Source organism: Pleurodeles waltl, chromosome 8 (assembly GCF_031143425.1).
Source record: "Pleurodeles waltl isolate 20211129_DDA chromosome 8, aPleWal1.hap1.20221129, whole genome shotgun sequence".
In the NCBI taxonomy this organism is placed as follows: domain Eukaryota; kingdom Metazoa; phylum Chordata; class Amphibia; order Caudata; family Salamandridae; genus Pleurodeles; species Pleurodeles waltl.
In genome coordinates, this window is record NC_090447.1 from 1186192164 (window position 1) to 1186213341 (window position 21178).

The 21178-nt window shown below is 46.1% G+C and overlaps 1 protein-coding gene across 1 annotated transcript in view; it reads left to right on the forward strand.

Moving 5' to 3' along the window:
* The window catches only part of VWA8 (von Willebrand factor A domain containing 8), a 1423713-nt gene that overhangs the window by 212376 nt on the left and 1190159 nt on the right, over window positions 1-21178 (forward strand). Inside the window, exon 4 of the mRNA XM_069205432.1 lies at window positions 14686-14796. Coding sequence (XP_069061533.1) covers window positions 14686-14796 — 111 coding nt within the window. The remainder of the gene's footprint in view (window positions 1-14685; window positions 14797-21178) is intronic.

The following is a 21178-nucleotide window of genomic DNA, read 5'->3' on the forward strand; positions in this document are numbered from 1 at the left end:
TATTAACCACCATTCCACCTGAGAAAACCAAAATTAAACCAGGGATTGGCCACAACAAGTCAGGGGTGAGCAGAGCATTGGTACATATTGAATAGCCATAATTATGTTAAGAACCCTGACAGTATGTCAAGGATTGGTCTCTGTTTTGCCATGGATTATCACAATGTTGCCACACATAACCTCAATATCATATGTCAAGACTGGTCCAACATTTTACCAGGGATTGCCAATATACCAGTGATAGCCAGAAGGTTGGTAACTGTACCTACTATCACAAAAGTTGGGTTCCCTTTTTGCAAGACCTAGATAAAATGTACTGCAAGGTTGTGCCCTGGGTTTGTCATGGTATGACATTTGCCCCTATACTGGAAACATCATTGGACATTTCTTTACAAACTGAGTTTGTAACAAAATGAGCAGGTTGGAAAGTTATGAAGACGACCTTTGTCATCATCTGCAGCATCCCTGGGCGTTGAATAACCCTCCTGAGATAGTACAGGGGCCCAGGTGGCGCTCCTAATGGTGTATGTCAGGCAATGCCTGTCAATTCATAGCCCAGCTAATCTTAAAGTTGACCAATTTGTAATGACTAGGTTAGCCAAATCTTTAAAAAAATCAACCTGTGGATTTAGACCCTATACACACATATTTAATATATATGGGTGGTGTAACATTGCCCAACATACAGGTATTGTAGCATGGTGAAGTTACTATATGGTATGACTAGGTAGTCTTACCACGGAATACCAAAACAGTACCCAGTAGTGGACCTTAGATTCACTCTCAGCAAACCCTAGCTCAGTCCTGGTAGTGTGGCAAAGTGCCTCAGGCTACTTAAAGGAACATGTGTAAAGCATTTCACATTACCAGCATTGTAGGTAAGTAAATGACACGATTCAACAGAAATCCGACACAAATTTAGAAAAATAGATTTGATTTTTATCATAATTTAGACACCAAAACGAACTTTGTAGCTTTTGTACAACAGGAGTTGTGAATTTTTAAGTCTTTAGAAAATACAGTACTTTGTAGATTTAAAGGGCCTCCACTGAAGTCAATGGGGAAAATAGCAGTGTAGACTTTGGTACTTGTAGGGTGAGTTCCAACTAACCCACAGGAACTTAGGGTTCTGTGGGGACCTAGACCAAGATTCAACATTCAGACTTTTGTTACCTTGCCCAGAGAGTCCTGTTGCAGAGGTGACTTGGCTGTCCTTGGTGCTGAACGGTCCGCAGAGGCTGGTGCGTTTTGCACTCTGTTGCAAAGCTGGACATGGGAGGTGGACTCACACTCTACCCTTTGGATGTAGAGGCCTTTGAGGAGTCAGGACCAAGAATCAACAATTGGATCTTCACCACCTTGTGCAGTGGCTCCCAGCTGTCAAATCACCTGGCTGTTCATGCCAAAGACACTTTGCTGCTCCAGTTGAAGTCACTTCCTTCAGGCTGCAAACCTACCGTAGAGGGTACGATGGCCGCGTCAGTTTCTATGCCAGGGAGAGGGGGGCCCTGAAGTCACTGAACGTCGTGTGGCTGTTTGTTTCCGGGCAGGCGACAGACAAGCCTTGTTACCTGCAAGGGTGGTCCACGGGCTTTCTAGTGACTGGTGGTCCTTTGGCAGGGAGCAGCGGGGTTAAACGTGGCGCAGGCTTCACTCCCACTCTTAAAATGCTGGGTACAGAGTTTCATTAGGCTCAGACATGCAGAGTTTGTCGGGTTGCAGTTCTTCAACCTCACCCCACTTTTACTCCTGCAGTTTACAGGGGACTGGCAGCATCAGTCAGGTGAATCTTCCTTGGACTCCTGTGTCCACTGGGGTCCCTCTTGCAGGGACCAATGAGCCTTCACCTCGGGCACACGTTTGCCACGCAGTTCCAGTACTTGTCTCCTTAGGTCACTCTGTATCCACTTCTTTGTGCTGGGGCTGGAGTCCAGGTCCTGTTGTTGGTGCAGATGTCTCTTTGTGCTTCTTTCTTCTTTTCTAGGTAAGATCTAAGTTCTGGTGCCAGGGTAGCCCCTTATATCTTGGTTTAGAGGGCATTTAAGGGTGTAAGGGCAGTAGCCAATGGGCTACTAGTCTCTGCAGCTAATCCACCCTTGCAGTGACAACCTCCTGTGGGAGTACATCACATTCTACCCAGAACCCACTATTCTTGGGGTCTGCCAAGATGGCAGAACCCTCCCTCAGCTGTGCAGACCTCCTAACCCACCCTCAAGGTGTGCCTAGTCCTATGGGGTGCACGCCTCCTGCATATGTAATTTCCCACCTGTCTTTCTGGGCAGGGCGGGAAGGGCTTTGTCTTCCACTGGGGTGACAGCTACTTGCACATCAAAGGCAGGTGAAGCCTTTGAGGCTCACTGCCCTGATGCTTTTCTCACTAGCCAGCCTGGGTGGGAGGAGGTGTGACCTCCTTCCTGCTCAGGCCCTTTGTCAAACATCCTGCCAAGGTGCTAGTACCACCAGCAGTGGCTCAGGAGAGCCAACCAAAACAGTACGGGACTCAGTTACTTAGTGGGCACCCTCTAAGGGTGCCACCTGGGCATTTTGCATTTTAATCCTAAACATAGGCATCATAGGGCTAAAAAGCACAGTGTTTGATACCAAACACAATGGGATTTGAATGGGCCGTTGCAGAGCTTGACATCTTAGCAGTGGTCAGATGCCAGCCCATGTTATTCCATGGACTGTCGGTTACTCGGGCCAGCATCACGTTTAAAGGGCCAGCATGAGGGCATATGTGCGACTGCACATATGTCCTCACTCGTGGGACAGTGCCCCCTACTCCCTGGGCTAGAGAGGGCCTGCCTTTATGGGTGACTGACCTGTTCATGGGCAGTAACAGGGACTCTGCCTGCACCTGGTGTGGGCAGAGTCTCACTCGAGCAGCAAGCTGTTCATGCAGGCTGACATGGCAGCTCTGCAGTCTCTCTTTTACTCGTTACTCAGGGTGGCATAATCAGTGCTGCAGCCCTGGTTACCCCCTTTACCGCCCTTGCCCTGGGTAACAGTTACTAGGTACTTAAAGGGGTGGTCAGGTCCTTGCCAATTGGTCTATGCAATTCAACATAAAATTTAAAGGAAAGAGTGTTGGTATTGGGGCCTGGTTAGCAAGCCTTAGTACACTGACAGGTCAAAAACAACAGCATCTGACAGCAAAAAAAGAGGGGTGACCATCCAAAAAAGGGCACTTTACAACATGCCCCCCCCCACACCACCACCTCCAAAGGAAAGGGGATAAGCCTTAGCCTCTCTTCTGGTAGTCCTCATCTTCTAAGTGGAAGAACCTGGAAAGGCCATCTGACCATTGGCATGGTCAGTCCTTGGTCTGTTTTCCACTCAAAAGTCCATACCCCTGTAGGGAAATTGACCACCTCAACAATTTGGGGTTCTCTCCTCTCATCTGCATTACCCACCTGAGAAGCCTGTGGTTGGTTTGAACCTTAAAGTGAGTCCCAAACAAGTTTGGTCTCTACTTCTTCAGGGGCCAAACCACAGCAAAGGCTTCCCTCTCAATGGCACTCCAACTCTGCTCTCTGGGAAGGAGTCTCACTGGCCCAGATACCTAGTTCAGAAGCGTTTGTCTGGACAATGAGTTGTTTCCCATAATCAGGTGCATGTAGTACAGGTGCTGAACACACCTGTTAAGGCATCAAAGGCGTTCTGACATGCTGCTGTCCAAATTACTTTCCTGGGCTGTTTCGTAGAGTTCAACTCAGTGAAAGGGGCCACAATGGTTCCATACCCTTTCACAAACCTCCTATAGTACCCTATCAGGCCTAAGAAGGCTCTGACAGGGGTCTGGGTTGTGGGAGGCTGCCAGTCCAGAATGGTGTGGATCTTGGCTTGGAGAGGTCTGACTTGTTTGGCCTCTACCTACCAGGTGGCCCAAGTAGACAATAGAACTCTGCCCTATCTGGCACTTACTGGCCTTGATAGTCAGGCCTGCCTGCTGCAGGGCTTGTAAAACTTCTCTAAGGTAGACCAGGTGATCCTCCCAGGTGGAGCTAAAAACAGCTATGTCATCTAAGTAAGCTGCACTAATGTCTTCCAAGCCTGAGAAAACTCGATTCCCCAACCTTTGAAAAGTGTCAGGTGCATTCTTCAATTCAAAGGGCATCACCTTAAACTGAAAGTGGCCCTTAGGAGTGAAGAATGCAGATCTCTCCTTTGCTCCCTGGGTCACTTTAATTTGCCAGTACCCTGATGTTGAGTCAAAGGTACTTAGGAATTTGCTGCCCCTAGTTTATCAATATGCACGTCTGCTCTGGGAATGGGGTGCGCATCAGTTTTACTGACTGCATTCAACCCTCTATAATCCACACAAAACTCATCTCAGGTTTCCCACCTTTTGAGTGAGGCTTGGGGACAAGTACCACTGTGCTAGCACAGGGACTATCGGAGGGTTCAATCACCCCTAGCTCTAGCATCTTCTTGACCTCTGTCTTGATGCAGTCCTTAACTTAGTCAGACAGTCTGGTCAACTTGTTCTTGACAGGGAGGCTGTCACCAGTGTCCACATCATGAGTGTACCACTTCGTCTGTCCAGGGGTTAAGGAAAAGAGCCTGCTGTTGTGTAGTGAGGGTAGCCGACAGCTGAACACCCTCCACTGTATCATCTTGGGGGTTGGATGACAGGAGGTCTGGGAGTGTCTCTCTCTCTCTCTCTCTCTCTCTCTCTCTCTCTCTCTCTCTCTCTCTCTCTTTCTCTCTCTCTCTCTCCTCTGCCTGCTCTCCATCTGTGACCACCAGCATGGCCATTCCAGCCCTGTCCTGGTGTGGTTTTAGGAGATTGACATGAACCACTCTGTGAGGATTCTTGGGGCTGGCTGCCTAAGTCAACCAAGTAGGTGACTTCCCCTTTCTCTCTTTCTTTCCACAATGGGATAGGACCCAGTCCACTTGTCCTGGAGGGTCCTGGGAGCCACAGACTCCAATACCCACACCAGCTGGCCGGGTTAATACTCAATGAGGGCTGCCTTCTGATCATACCTGTGCTTTACAAGCTCCTGGATGGCCTAAAGATTCTTGTTTGCCTTCTTCATGTACTCTGCCATGTGAGAACGCACGCCCAGCACATAGTCCACTATGTCTTGCTTAGGCTGTTTGAGAGGCTTTTCCCACCCTTCCTTCACAGGACTCAGAGGACCCCTTACAGGGTGTCCATACAGAAGTTCAAATGGGCTGAATCCAACTCCCTTCAGAGGAACCTCCCTGTATGCAAACAGGAGGCCTGGCAAGAGGACACCCCACCTCCTTCTGAGTTTCTGTGGGTGTCCCATGATCATGCTCTTAATGGGCTCGTTGAACCTTTCGCCTAAGCCATTAGTCTTGGGGTGATGGGGTGGTGAACGTTCAAGTCACAGCTTATTCATCCCACATAGCTTTTAGGCATGCAGACATGAAATTTGTCCCTCTATCAGAGACAACTTCTTTAGGAAGCCCTACCCTGGTGAAGATACCCAGGAGGGCCTTGGCTACTTCAGGTGCTGTGGCAGTCTTAAGTGGGATTGCCTCTGGGTAACTAGTGGCATGGTCCACTACCACCAGAATAAACCTGTTCCCAGATGCAGTGGGTGGGTCAAGGGGACCAACCATGTCAAACCCTACCCCCTCAAAGGTGGTCCCAACCACAGGTAGTAGAATTAGGTGAACCTTTGGCTATGAGCCTGTCTTGCCACTGGCTTGGCAGGTCATACAGGAGCAGCAAAACTCTTTCACTCTCTGAGACATTGGAGGCCCGGAAAAAAGGTGCCACTAACCTGTTCCAAGTCTTGGACTATCCCAGATGTCCAGCCAGTGGAATATCGTGAGCCAAAGTGAGGATGAATTCTCTGTTCACTTGGGGGACCACCACTCTCCTGGCTGCCCCTGGTTTGGGTCCCTGGCCTCAGTGAACAGTAGGTCATCCTCCAATAGACTCTCTGAGTACCACTGGTGTCTTATTGTTCTTGCCTGGCAGCTTCCTGTCTGAGGCTCTCAAGGGTATGGCAACTTCTTTGCTTCTTGCAAAGCTCTTACCTGGATGGCCTCCCTGCACTGAGTAGCTCTGCCAGGCCAGACTTCCTCAGTTGCAGTTCCATCCTCAGACATTAGGACCTCACTCTGGGGTGAGTTCTCCCCCGATCCTTTGTGGAAGTAGAGGCTGGGTCAGCACTCCTCTTGCCCTTCCTCTTAAGGTGCTAGGCCATAGTTTCAGGCTCCAATTCCTTGTATTTGCCCTGACGTGCAGCCTGTGCTCTTATAGTCAAACCCACCCACCCAGGGAGACCCAGCATTTTTGCATGGACTCTCATCTCATCTTTTGGCCAGGCATAAGTTTCCCAATCATTTCCCAACAGACACTTTACTGGAATGGCAGAAGACGCAGCCACTTTCTGTGAGCCAGTTAATCCTCCCCACTCTAAATTCACCAAAACCATTGGATGTGACCTAGTTTCATCATCAGCATTGGTAATAAGGTGATTCTCACCAGTGATCATCTGGTCTGAGGAAACCAGTTTGGTTGTCTCCTTAGTGACACTGGCACCTGTATCCCTCAGAGCCTCTACCTCAGTCCCATTGAATCTTGTCCACTTCCTGTACTATTCCAAGTTGGAAGGTAAGACTGGTAACGGTTCAATGTGCACCCCACTCGGGTAAACCAAGGTAGCCTCAGTGTAATCTCTGGCCTCTCCAGAGCACACTGCTACTCCCAACCCAACACTAACAATGCCCTTGGATTGTCCCTCAGTGGGGTACTTCTTGGTGTAACCTGAATCACCTCTCTTATACCCTGGCTGACCACAGTCAGAGCATGTACCAGCCTTCTTGGGATCCCAGTTCCTACCCTGATACCCCTTGCCTTTGGTCTCTGAAGAGTCTCTGGGCCCACCCTCCTTGGAGTTCTTTTGGGGGTCCTGGTGAGGACTCTGTCTTTTTACCCTTGTCAGTGATATACCCTTCCCCTGCTGAGAAGTTTGGGCATCCTTCTTATGGTCAATTCCATCTTAGGATTTGGTCTAGGTTACCTTGGACACTAACCAACTTGTCAGCTATCTTTCCCAGCTCTCTGGGATAAGACAACTCAGAATCTACAAGATGCTGTCACAATTTCTCTGTATAACAATTAGTCAGGATATGCTCTTTCATCAAAAGATTATATAGCCCTTCATAAATGTCAACTTTATTGCCCTTTATCCAGCCCTCTAGTTCTTTGACTGAGGAGTCCACAAAGTCCACCAAAGTCTGGTCTTGGCCTTTTCGGGTGTCCCTAAACGTGACCCTGTGCTCCTCTGTGGTGAGTCCAAACCCTTCAATGAGGGTCCCTTTCATATGAGGGCAAGACTCGACCACTTCCTCAGGTAGGGTCAGAAGTCAATCTCTGCCCTTGGTTGTAAATAACTCCCAAAGTAGAGAGCCCTAGAGCTGTGGACAAACCTTCCTCATTCTGCAACATCTCTCATATGCTGCAAACCATTTGTCTATGTCATCTTGTGCACTATATGCTGGGACAATCTCTTTGTGGACCGTATGGTCACAAGAACCCTCACTTTCCTTACTTTCTTTGGTGCCACCATCTCTGGGAACCAGTCCCAATCTAGCCTTCTTCTCTTCTATGTCTGCACTTCTCTCCTCAAGTTCAAGCCTCTTCTCTTCCAGGGAAAGTTGCTGAAGCTTGTCATCAAGGATCCTACTCCTTCTAAAAGTGTGGGGTGGGGGAGTTACTAGAGTTTCTTAAGACACTTCCCACTGGAGAGGGCGGTCTAGGGAAGGACAGAAGGTCAAAGTCCTCTCCGCCTTCCCCTTCACTTATTAGGACTAAGGCCTTCTTCTCCTCCTCTCTCACAGACTCCGGTTCTGAGGAGGATGCCCCTTCTCTATTTCTTACCTTTTCAAAAGAGGTGAGGGCCTCTACAAGGTCTCCTCTCTTGACAGTAGTTTAAAAGCTAATACCCCTAACCTTGCAGATTGCCGTCAGATCATTGATCTAGAGGATGGAGAGGATGGGCTGTTCGAGACTCTGGACCCTCTCCATTGTGCACTTGGTTTATCTAAGGAGTTGGTAACTTTTTAAAACTTTTAATTAAAAACTTTTTTATCTAACTACCTTAGCTTCTTGAAAAAAGTATTTTGTATACCTTTGCGGCCTATTGGAATGGGGATGTAACCCAGGGCCCTAGCAATTCCAATTAACCTGCTTTTTAGAAAAAAATCTAAAAAATTATTTTCAAGTTTAAAAGTCTATTGAGATTTCTTGTGTACTCAAAAATATACTTGTCTCTCAGTGATAAGGTGAAACACAAGTTCAAGATCCGCACCACTGTAGCACTGATGTACCAAAGTGAAGGTTTAATATGTTATGACTAGATAGTCGTACCATGGAATACCAACACAATACCCAGTAGTGGACCTCGGATTCACTATCAGCAAACCCTGGCTTAGTCCTGGTAATGTGGCAAAGAGGAACACGTGTAAAGCATTTCACATTACCAACATGGTCGATAAGTAAATGACACAAATTTACAAAGATAGATTAGATTTTAATCTTAATTTAGACATCAAAATAAACTTGGTAGCTTTTCCAAGTCCTGTTTTTGGTGCAGACGCCTCTGTGCTTCTTTCTTCTTTTCCAGGTAAGACCAGAGTTCTTGTGCCAGGGGAGCTCCTTAAATCCTGGTTTAGGGGGCATTTAAGGGTATGAGGAACAGTAGCCAATTGGCTACTAGTTCCTCTGGCTAATCCGCCCCTGCAATAACGACTTCCTGTGGGAGTATGTCACATTCTATTCAGAACCCACTATTCGTGGGGTCTGCCAAGATAGCAGAACCCTCCATCTGCTGTGCAGACCTCCTAGCACTCCCTCAGGGTGTGGCTAGTTCTATGGGGGTGCACGCCTCCTGCATAGCTAATTTCCTGCCTGCCTCGCCGGACGGGAAGGGCTTTGTCCTTCACTTGGGGTACAGCTACTTGTACATCAAAGGTGGGTGAAGCCTTTGAGGCTCACCGCCCTGATGCTTTTCTCAGTAGCCAGCCTAGGTGGGAGGAGGTGTGACCTCCTTCCTGCCCAGGCCCTGTGTCTTACGTCCTGCCAAGGTGCTAGCACAACCAACAGGAGGTCAGACTCTTGTCTGTGGCTGCATCGGCTCAGGAGAGCCTGAGAAAATAGTACAGGACTCAACAACGTGGTGGGGATCCTCTAAGGGTGCCACCTGGGCATCTGCTTTTTAATCCTAAACATGGGCATCATGTTAAGGGTTAAAAAGCACAGTGTTTGATACCAAACACAACAGGATTCTGCAGGGCCATTGCAGAGCTGGATATCTAAGCAGTGGTCAGATGTCAGGCCATGTTATTCAATGGACTGCCGGTAACTCAGACCAGCATTGGGAGTATATGTGCTCCTGCACATATGTTCTCACTCATAGGAGAGTGCACCCTACCCTGGGCTAGAGGGGGTCTGTCTTTAGGGGTGACTGACCTGTCTATGGGTGGTAACAAGGACTCTGCCTGCACCTGGTATGGGCAGACTCTCACTTGAACAGCAAGCTGCTCGTGCAGGCTGACATGGCAGCTCTGCAGTCTCTCTTTTACTTGTAGTACTCAGGGTGGCTCACTTAGTGCTGCAGCCCTGGTAACCCCCTTTACCACCCTTGACCTGGGTACCAGTTCCTGGGGAGTTACAGAGGTGGTAAGGTCCTTGCCAATTGGCCTATGCAATTTGACATAACATTTAAGGGATAGAGCATTTGTACTGGGGCCTGGTTAGCAGGCCTCAGTACACTGATAGGCAAAAACAACAGCATCTGGCAGCAAAAATCAGACAGTGGTAATTTTATAAATCTAATAGCCCACTTATAAGCCCAAATGGAGGTGCCAAAATTGAGGCAAATATATAAATTTAGGGAGGATGATCATCCTAACAGCTTCCCACCAGGGAGATATTAAGTCTTTTCTAATTATGCATCACTGCTATATATAATTTTAAAATTGGTAAGTAGATGAGTATCACCCCTTCTATACTACTAGCCACCCTAACGCTTAAATTGACAGCATACTTAAAAACATAGTGATCCTTCCCTGCTGTGATTTAGTTGACTGTACCCCTCTCTTGGGCCAGTCTGAGGATAGTGTCTCTGTACCAGTAGTTGAGGTGCTTTGCAAAGAGTGAATGTGGCAGGGCTCCTGATTCTGACCTTGGTCACTATGCGGTGCACCCTCTCCACCACAAAGACATGGTGCTTGCTTCCAGAGGCTTCATCCTCTATCTCAGATATCCTTCTTTTAGCCATATTCAGACGGGTGTACTGTCGGTCGATGTGTTCTTCATAGAATCCATGCATTATGCCAGCGAATCAAGTTTATTTATTGTGGCCAGACTCCCCCTCATTTCCAGTAGCAGAAGGATGTTGTGCAGGCCATGTTTGATCAGGCTGCAGTGGCAGCAGGGTTTGGGGAGGGCATGGGATGGGGGAGAGACACTCATGGGTTGTTGCTAAGTGTCATGCAGTCCAACTGCTCGCAGCCAGCAGTGCCATGCCGCAGTCCCCATCGTTCACAGTAAGCGGCCACCGCAAGGCCTGGTATATGGAGCTGTCTCGCCAGGCTGCTGAGTTCCTTCAGCTTTGCTCATACCCCTCCCCACGTCTTGATCTTATGCTGGGTTTGTGTTTTTGCTCAGTGTTCAGTCCCACTTCCCAACTCTTTTCAGGTGCATGTGTGCCTTACATGCAGATGATGTTTTAGAAGGATTGTTGCTCCTGCCTCGAGAGAGCTCTTGTTAGGTGGCCATCTTGCAATGTGCCTTCTAGTACCCACCCTGTTTGTCTTGATATATTTCTGAAACCTTGATCAGTATATCTCACATCTCATCTCTTTCCTCTTCAGCACCCTGTTATTACTTCCCTCCTGCACATACTTCCTTGCATCTCCTTCCGCTCACCTCCCTGCTCTCAATACAGCCACTCATCCATACTCACTGGCTTTTCATAAAATTTTGTCATGTCAGATTTTAACAGCTATGTACTTCCTTAACACATTTTGTCATGGAACCACATTTACATTTGGCACATCTGACTCTTGCTCTGTGTTCTCTGCAGGGAGACAAAGGATTGGATGAGCATGTTTTTGAACCCCCCCTACGACCTGCTGACGGACACATTGAGAAATTCACACTGTCTTTGTCCTGAACTCCATAGCTTTCAATCATGGCCCTTTATAAACACCGTCCCACAACGTGAACTCAAACAAACATAGAGAAGCAACTCTGTTAACAGGTCTCACTAAACATGAGCATATGTTTGCATTAAAAAACTAAAGAAACACACCCTGGAAAAATTAAATATGTAGGGAATTCACAAGTAAGTAAAACATGGAATGCAAACAGGAACAAAGTCAAAGTTCCCAGGCTGAAATACCAATGTCTGTTTTTGTAGGCTGCATCTGTCACTCTAGGGTTGGGTCACAAAGAGTGGGGAGTACCCGGATAATTACATATGAGACACCAGCCCCACTAGCCCTCCTTAGGGACACCAGTAGTGGCTTTGTTTCTTCGTCTGAAGAGGGAAAAAGGAGCATGCATTGCTCTGGGCCACACTGGGGTTTGAGGGGTGTACCTGAGAGTCGTACAGAGACAAAAAGTAGGCCCAGACAACAAAAAGATAGTGCCCCCATTCCGTTAATGAATTGGATGGCTAAAACATTGCTTATGTTTCGCGAATAAGGGCTGTTTTAAACTTGTAAAGACATGCTGTATATGTGTTCTGCAAAGTATGGAAATTGCATAGATTTGAGCTTGCTGCAGACAAGGTGTGTTTTAATATAAGGAAAATCAACACTAAAAAACAGCCTAGCAGACTATAAAACAGGCCCATACAAAGCCAAAAAAAGGCTCAAACAGTGACCTGTCAGACCAGCCCATTGGGCATTGCCTAGGTGCTCTTTAGGCCAACCTGACCTGTTCGCTTCAGCATCATGATTGGTGTTCGACTTGGCTGTCTCTGGAGCGTCACCTCCAAACTTTTTGTCTTCACCCTTCCTGTTTTCTGAATTTGCTTTTTGTTGGACTTAGGACTTACTGCTAACCAGTAGTAAAGTGCATGTGCTCTCTCCCTATAACATTGTAAAACTGTCTTACGCCCAATTGACTTGGCACATTTAATTTACTTATAAGTCCTTAGTAAAATGGCATAAAATGTACCCAGGGTGTGTAAATTAAATGCTATCAGTGGGCCAGCAGCATTTATTGTGCCACCTACTTAAGTAGCCCTTAAATCGTGTATCAGGCCTGCCATTAGAGCCTTTTACATTTTTAAACTGCCAATTTGACCTTGCAAATAAGCCTTTTGTCAGGCCTAAACCTCCCGTTTTAATATCTATATCACCCCTAATGTAGGCCCTAAACAGTCCATAGGACATGGTGCATTGTATTTAATATATTGGACCTGTGTTTTTTATGTTTTACATGCCCTGGCAGTACAAACATCCTATTTTGTTTTTTACTACTATGAGGCCCACGTCTCCATTACGATAATATTGGGATACCTTATAGTACATGTAATATGTGTTAACTTTTGATTGGGGACAGGTAGCAATGTCATGTTTGGGCGCAACAGAATTGTAATTTAATTGGATTTTAAGTTGCAATTCTGAAAATGCCACTTTAGAACTTTGGGATTTTCTTTTCCTAACCATTTGGTGCTTGCAGCCTATCTCCAGGGTCACATAACTGTGAATACATTGTTCCTTCCAGATGGGAGACAAAGGAGAACGATGGAAGCGTTGGAGCAGTAACCTACCCCGCTTAAATTTCAAAGGGGCTACCTATAACACACTCACAAAGAACGTGATGTTTTTTTTGTCACATTAGACCTTTTGGATCTTTGATTCTGGAAATTTCCTTCCTATCCTGCCAGATGTGTGGGTGGTTGGGGTCTAAAGTTTCTCCAACTTCAAAGACTGGTACTGGGTATAAATATCAGACACTCGGACCTACTCCTCAGTTGACACCTTGACCTGTGGAGGACGCCCTGCAGGACTGCCTTGCAAATAAGATGACTTTCTACCTGAAACCTGCTGTGTGCTTCAAAGGGACTGTCCTGCCGCTTGAGGCATGCCTTGCTATTTGATCCCAAGACTACCAGAGTAATTCCAAGGGTTAGTTAGTTGGCCTCATGTTCCAAGTTTCAGGAACATAACAAGCTCCAACAACCTTGACCCTGCGCCTGGGCCCTGCCTGAAGTGTGTCCTGCCCTTAAAGTGTTGCCCCACTGGGCCTTGACCCTTGGAGGTGTACTAAAGGTGCCCAAACAGCCAACAACTGAAAATTAATGCTTTAAACATTTTCCTCCAAAAAGTATCCTGAGAACTGACTGAGGCCTCCCTGCTCATCGATCTGCCCAAGGTGCATCTCTGGTTGGCCTGACTTTACAGTAGTTCCAGCTACGTTTTTCTCCGCAGCAGCAAATCCTTTTTAGCAGCTCCTCACAGAAGGGTTATCCAGCCTCGTGGAGTCCTCGTCAGCCTACAGCAGAGGTCTTCAAACTTTTTAATGCCGCGCCCCCCCAGTTGAAAAATAAAAATCATTGGGCCCCCCCTCAGAATTTTTCACAATTATTTTAGAAAAATGGCAATGTTTAAATATGTCTAAACCTATTTAAACATTGCAGTTAAGTACTGTTACCTTTTTAAAACTGCAATAACATGCTTCTGCTTACAACAAAGGCATGTTATCTGTATTATATTTCTTTTGGCCAGAGTTTGGCGCCCCCCCTGGGATCACTTAAGGCCCCCCAAAGGGGGCCCGCCCCCCAGTTTGAAGACCTCTGGCCTACAGCCTCATCTTGCTGGTGATTTTCAACTTCCTAAAAAGTGACAAAGTCAGAACGTAGAAATCTTCACCACAACTTCGTCCATCGTCTCCCCGATGACAACCACTTCTCCTCAGACACCACCGGCTGCCTTGCCCCTCTGAAATGTACTTCCTCAGCAGCTCTGAAAGTAAACCAGGACCAGGCCCAATCCACCACATATATTCAAACCACACTCCACTCAAAGTTGTCCATAACTTTTGACTTTATTCTGATCTCGCACGACTAGATGCTTGCAGTTGGCGGACGTTTTTACTAAAACTTAAAAATTAATAACTCCAGTTCTACTGTTCGGAATTTTGTCATTCCGGTGTCAGATTACTTATTCAATTAAACATTATCTGTTTTTCTTAATTGGTGTGGGATTTTTCTTGTGTTGTGTTTTCACTTTATTACGGTTTGAGTGCTGCATAAATACTTTACACACTGTCTCTAAGTTAGGCATGTCTACTTTTGTGGCAAGCTATGAGGGTTAGGCACAGTTTAAGTTAGTGACTTTTTGTGGTTCACCCTGATAGGAATTGTGGTTGTTGCTTGAGAAGAGTCTCCACTCCCTCAATCAAAAAACAGGTTTCTTTAAAATTGGCTTCACAGGAATTAAGCTAGGTGCTCGTGTGCATGAGGTAAGGCCTCCTGTGTTCTTGTTACACGCAACCTCTTTCAACTGGTTAAGCGTACATTGTTGTTTACAGTTATTTATACAACAAATTTGCATATTTGGAAGCGCATTATTTTGAAGATAAAATAGCGTGGTACTTTGTACTTTAAAATCTACACTAATAATGTCAAACTGTTTAGCTGTGGTTTTGTTAGTATCACGATTTTTCATCACTCTCCACAGGAGCTGACCCGACGTGAAGTTGAGTACATTGCACTGTCCAGGGACACAACAGAAACGGATTTAAAACAGAGGAGAGAGATCAGGGCTGGAACTGCCTATTACATCGATCAGGCAAGTCTCACCAAAGCGTCTCCTTTAATGTTAAATCCAATGTACAATTTCTGCTTCTTCCTGACAGTGCAACAGAAGGACCACAGGGAGAGGTGTAAATTGGATTCCAGAAGGATGTGTCACTAAGCGTTTGATTTTGCTGTCACCTTCTAAATATAGTATTCAAGTGTTAAGTAAGTGAAACAACTGATGCAAGCTCAGGCGGATCTCTGCAAAATCATTGTCTAAAAAGTGTTTTGACAAAGAATTATGCACGGTTCAGTGCTGTATTTCATTTCGATCGGTATCTGTTGGAAGACGTGTTTATATGGAAGTGCTTACATTTAGTGCAGAGGGAAGCCATCAAGCACTTCTGTATTGAGCTGGGCTGCACTTCATTATGTCCTCTAATGTATGTATTTAGGTGAGACAGGCAGATTACTCTTCAGCCAGGGCCAGACAGGCGTTTTATTCCACTGGGCATTTTCCCGGAAGGGTGGAGCCATTGCAGGCCAGTTTTGAAAATCCAGGGCCGCTCCTCGTGCCTCAGTCACTTTCCCCAGCTCTCTGGTTTAATTGCAGCAGATATGGGGTGGCTTTAAGAGAATAGGAGAGGGAGAGAAGAGAAAGGGATCAGGCAGAGAGACGAGAGAATAGACTGATGAAAAAAGAACAATAGTGCAAGAAGGCGAGGAGAGCGGGGCTGATATGAGAATTTTTGCCTGGTCTGCTTTTGGTTCCCTAGTCAAGCCCTGGTTACACGATACTTTAGCAAGTGACTTACCTTGAACTCAATTTGCACCCCTTTAGTGAAACAATTTCTAGTACAGCTAAGGATGCCCTGTAGCATTAGTGCGATCTTCCTTTCTTCATACTTCAAGGCTACTGATGTCCTTTTTGGGTAATCTGCTGTTTAAGAACCATCCTCCTCAGGAAGACCACAATCTGAGGCTATTTCCTCCCTGAACATGGCAAGTGTTTTGAAACATAATCTTATCATGCTATAAACAACTAGTGATTACTTTTCTTAGAGGAGTTGGGGTGTGGTTCAAAGTCTTGTATGGAGTTTCTCAAAGACTTCTTTATCTGACAATTAAGCAATGTGTGTCCCCAACTTACAAATATCTCCAATTTTTCAATATCAGCAATCATGTGCCCATTTTTAGGTCACAGCCCACCAGACAACGTAGCTATTTGGTTTGCTAAAGACATCTTGGGGACTTTCAGAAAGCTGACCTATGAATGCATTCTGCCTGTTGATTACCATTGACTTTGTGGTTTGTAACTTGCACTTTCTGGCTGTCCATTTGCTGGCTTTATTTCATTTAGGGTTTCCATGTTTAGTTCGTCTCTCCCAATGCCTAAACCATGTTTTCTGTATTCTTCCACAAACTCTTTTTTTGTTAACAGGCCTTTAAATCTTCTTCTTATCTTGTCACATTTGGCGTGCATTTAAAGACCGAGGTCAAATGTCAGACACTGTTTACTTTTCTTTTTGTGACTTCAAAGTGAGAGGATTTATGTGACACTCTTGCTGGATACTGAGAGTAGGAAAGAGTTTTGTTCTAACACACAACACATTTAAATGAACTGTAAGTATTTCAGAACATATGAGAATTATGAACACACAAATGAGGCATTTTTTTTGTTATTTCTGAAGTGTGTTGGAAACAAATACTTTAATATGATTAAAACAAATCATTAATCTCTTAAGCTGCTGGGCCTTTCCACCTCCCAAGGCTGTGCCCATTTTTGGCAATTTGGGGTACTTTGTGTTAGGCCTCCCAGACCTTTTGTACACGTAAGCTATCCATGCCAAATATGTGTCCTTTTTCCAATTTTGTTTTTGGGGACGGTGGGGGGATGGGAAAAAGTGCAGCAGAAGAAAGTGTCTGTTTTTTTTATGGCAGATGGCATCAACAAAAGGTTTGCTGTGCTACACTCACCAACTCCTCAGCTATCAGGGACAGGCAGACTTGATTCAGAAAACCATTTTTACCACAGTTTTGGCATTTTACTGGGAAATAGCCCATCCTTGTTATTTTTGTGCTTTCAACCTCTTCCGTTTTGTGGTGGAAACAGGTGAGAAACCCATGGTGGATCCTGGAAAGCTATACATTTCTGAACACTAGACAAAATTCTAAATTCAGCAAGCAGTCATTTGTGTAGATCATTAAAGGTTTTCCCAAAGAAACTAAGGGCCCCATTATGAGTCTGGCAGTCTTAAGACCGCCAGACTTACGGTGGTGGTCGGGACCGCTGCACTCCTGGAGGTCCAATTACAATATTATGATCCTGGTGGATCGACCGCCAGATGACCTCCGCCACCTCCAGGAACATGGTTCCTGATGGGGTGGCAGCAGTCGATGTCACAATGCTGACCACGAGTCCTCTTAACTCCACCCTCTTCATTGCAGGGTCAGTGCCACAGTGGGGCCCCTGCACTGCCAATGACCTTGGCGTGGGTAGTTCAGGGCCCCTGCTGCCCAACACCATTGGAATGCACACTGTCTGCTACAGCTGGAGGCCCCCTCTGTGCGACACCATTGGCCTCGGCTCCATTTGGAACCCAAGGCCAATGCCGCCGCACTGTTTCCACTGGCCTGACCAGCGGAAATTTCTAAATATGAAGGTTTTAGCCGGTCAGCCCAGTGGAAACATCTTAATAGGGCCAGGGGGGAGACCGTCAGCTCCAAAGTGGTCTCCCTTCGGGGCTGGCAGGCCAGCAGCTGCCTGCCAGCCTCGTAATGAGGCCCTAGTGTTGAAATAAAAAATATTGAAGATTAGTAGGAAAAAGTGGGCATTGGTGACAACGTTTTCATTTGTAACTTCTCATTACGATGGCCGGTTAACAAAAGCAATATACCATTACATGTGCAAGAATCTTCTGGTTGTGGGGATATATAGGTTTTGTGGGTTTTGCAAGATCTCGAGGTACCCAGAGCCAATAACTAAGCTGCACCTTGCAATGGTTTTGCATTGTCTCCCGGATTCAGAGCAATTCATTTGGTAAAATATAAATAGTGAAAAATAAGTATCACGTAAATCTATATATTTCCGAATGAGCACAATATATGGAGTTTAGAAGCAGGGGTTATTTGTTAAAAATGGTACCTCACTTGTGTGGGTAGGCCAAGTGCCAGCGACAGGAAACATCCAAAAAGCATCATGGACACATCACGTTTTTCCACTAAAAACTGACCCTTTTTTTTTTTGCATTGCGTCTGGCTGTGGACTTTGTGCCCTAGCTCAGCTGGCACCTAAGGAAATTTTGCAAACCTGTATATTTTTAAAAACTAGACTCCTAGGGGAATCCAGGATGGGATGACTTGTGTGGCTCTCACCAAGTTGTGTTACACAGAATCCCTTGCAAACCCCAAACTTATTTTATATTAATCTTTATTCGTTTTTTGAAAACACAAAAAATAAAGAAATGAAGAACAACTTGTAGCATATACACCAGTTTCATTTCCATAAACGTGCCATAAATTTGTTCAGCATACATTAAACCCATTATATGTCCGGGACTTCACAGGGCATCACTGTTACTCCAGTTGTTTGGGGTTATCATTAGGGGAATTAACAATTTCTCCTTCCCTTTCTCCCAAGTTGTAGTTAGTCCTCCAGGGACCCCATATCTTTAGAAACATCCCTGGGCAGCCTCTACTTTCATAGGTTTCTTTTTCTGCAGCCATATATTTGTCCATTTCATCCTTCCATTCTCGCATTGTGGCAATTTCAGACACATCCCAGTATTTGGACACACCATGCTTAGCCGCCACCGACCCGAAGTTACAGAACAGGAACTTTGCTCTAGGTAGATCAGTGTCAGTAGGTATCCCTAAGAGGATGTATCCTGGGGTTAGTGGTATCTCCTCACCTAAAATGTGTTGCAATTCCCCTAAGATCTCCTCCCAGTATGCCTGAATAATGCGGCAGCACCAAATAGTATGATGGAAGTCTCCCATGTGGTCTCCACATCTCAAGCATTCCGCTGTCTCAGCTTTCCCCATTCTGTATAGCATAGCTTGGTCATAGTACACTTGGTGGGGCAATTTGAATACAATCAGACGGAGGCGCATTTTCCTCATATTTCTGTGATGGAAAGTTCTGAAATCTGCAAGGAGCTACAAACTTCCTTCCATATAGCATTCCCCTAGGCCTTCTGATAAAAATTGGTACCTCACTTGTGTGGGTAGGCTCACTTGTGTGGACACGTCACATTTTTCCACTAACAACTGACCTATTCTTTGCAATGTGCTTAGTTGTGGATTTTGGGCCCTAACTCAGCAGGCACCTAGGGAAACATAGCAAAACTGTAAAAAAAAAAAAAAAAAAATGTAACTAGACACCTAGGGGAATCCAGGATGGGGTGACTTGCATGGTTCCCTTTAGGATTTTTTGTCCACAATGCCTTAACGTTTGCCTGAAACACTCATTTTCCTTACATTTCTGTGACGGAAAATTCCCGGATCTGCAGTAATCCACCAAATTCCTACCACCCATCATTGCTCTACCTTTACTGATAAAAACTCTGCCCCGCTTGTGTGGCCGGGCCGGGCCTAGTGCCTGTGTCAAGAATGGATCAAACCAAGGATAGTGGGAGCCCTTGCTTGAGGACTCCTATTGACCTTAGTTGCATCCATTCTTGTCTTTGGACCTAGGCCCAACCATGCAAGTTGCACAGCATTTTTATCGGCACAAGTGGGGCAATACTGGGGTGTGGATTCCTGTGGACTCCGGATGTTTCCATCACAGAATTGTAGGGAAAATGAGTGACTTCAGACAAAGTAGAGGTTTGAAGGGCATTGTTGGTAGGAAAACCTCATGGGATTCACACAAGGCACACCACTCTGGAATCCCCTGGTTGTCTACTTTTCAAAAATGTATGTGGTTGGTAGGTTTCCGTGGGTGGCAGCCGAGCATGGCCCCAAATTCCACAGCTGTCCCTATTGCTGATCTCTCCATGCAGCACTTTAGGGGCATTGGTGTAAAGGTCTCTTGGTCCACCCGACAAGTGAGGTACCATTTTTATCAGGAGACTTTGGGGAATGCTGTGTGGTAGGAAGTTTGTGGCTCCCCCACCAATTCCAGAATATTTTCTCACAGAAATGTGAGGAAAATGTGTTTTTTTGTCATCATTTGAGGTTTGCAGGGCATTCATTGTGGGTAAGAAAATAGTGCGGGGTACATGTGAAGCACACCACCCTGGACTCCCCCAGATGTCTAGGTTTTTCCAGGTGGCAGCCTACCCAAAAGTCCAAAAGGTCCAGCTGTTCAGCATTGCATGTGGGGCGATATTAGGAGTTAGCCAAGCTCGCCAGGCCCATAAGTAAATCAACACCCAAAAGAATTACCTGTCCTCTTCGTTGCCATTGGGATGGGATGATTTAGTCCGCAGGTGGAATAGAAAGATTGTTGCCCCCTTTAGCTGGGGTGGGGACGTAACCATGCCCAAGATGGTGGGCAGCCCCACACCTCTTTTTTTAAAAAATTCCCTGGCTCTAGTGGGCTTTCTGCTTTCTTTGAAGCCCCCATGGGGCTGAAAGACTGTGTACCCATTTATTTGGGATGGGGGCATAGCCATGACCATGATGGGCAGACCCCGAGGGGGGCAGATTGGGAGTAATTAGCCCATCTCCATCTCAGGAGGGGCAGAAAGACTGTTTCCCTTTTTTGGGGTGGAGGCATTGCCATTGTGGGCAGCCCCCACCCTAAAATGTTATAAAATAAATAATCCCTGGTGTCTAGTAGGCTTTCTGCCCCCCCAGAAAGACTGTATTACAAAAATATAGCACGAGCAGCACAAGCTCTTTCCCAGTGGGCTACTTCCCTATCCCTGGTGTCTAGTGGGCGGATCCCTGCTTGGGGATCGCCCTGCTGTGGCGATGCCAAAGCAGCCATACACTGGAAAGAGGTACCTTTGGAAAGGGTGATTTTCCCCTTTCCAACAATACCTCTCCCATTAGAATCCATGCTCGTGGGCTGAGATAGCCCCCTGGCACTTATTCAGTGAAAGTAAAACTATCCCATCGGCTCATTTTACTTTCACTTTAACTAGAATGGCGTCACTGCGCCTTGCCCGCCGATTGTCATTGTAGTGAAAAAAAAAAGGATCAAACTGCTCGGGAAATATCCCGAACAGCCTGATTAAAAAAAATAATAAAGTACTCCCTCTGGGGCCAAGCACAAGCGGGGCCTTTAAGTTACACTCTTGTATCAGTCAATGGCCGACAGATGCACTGGGAAGGGTGTGCACACCAAAAGGGTTACTAGGTGATGCAATTTTCACACATTTTCGTCTGTGCACTGTATAGTTTTATTAGTAAAACTGTATGTCTGTGCAAATGTAATGGTCATTTTAATTAAAAATGTGTTGTCTCTAATGTCACTGTGTTACCAC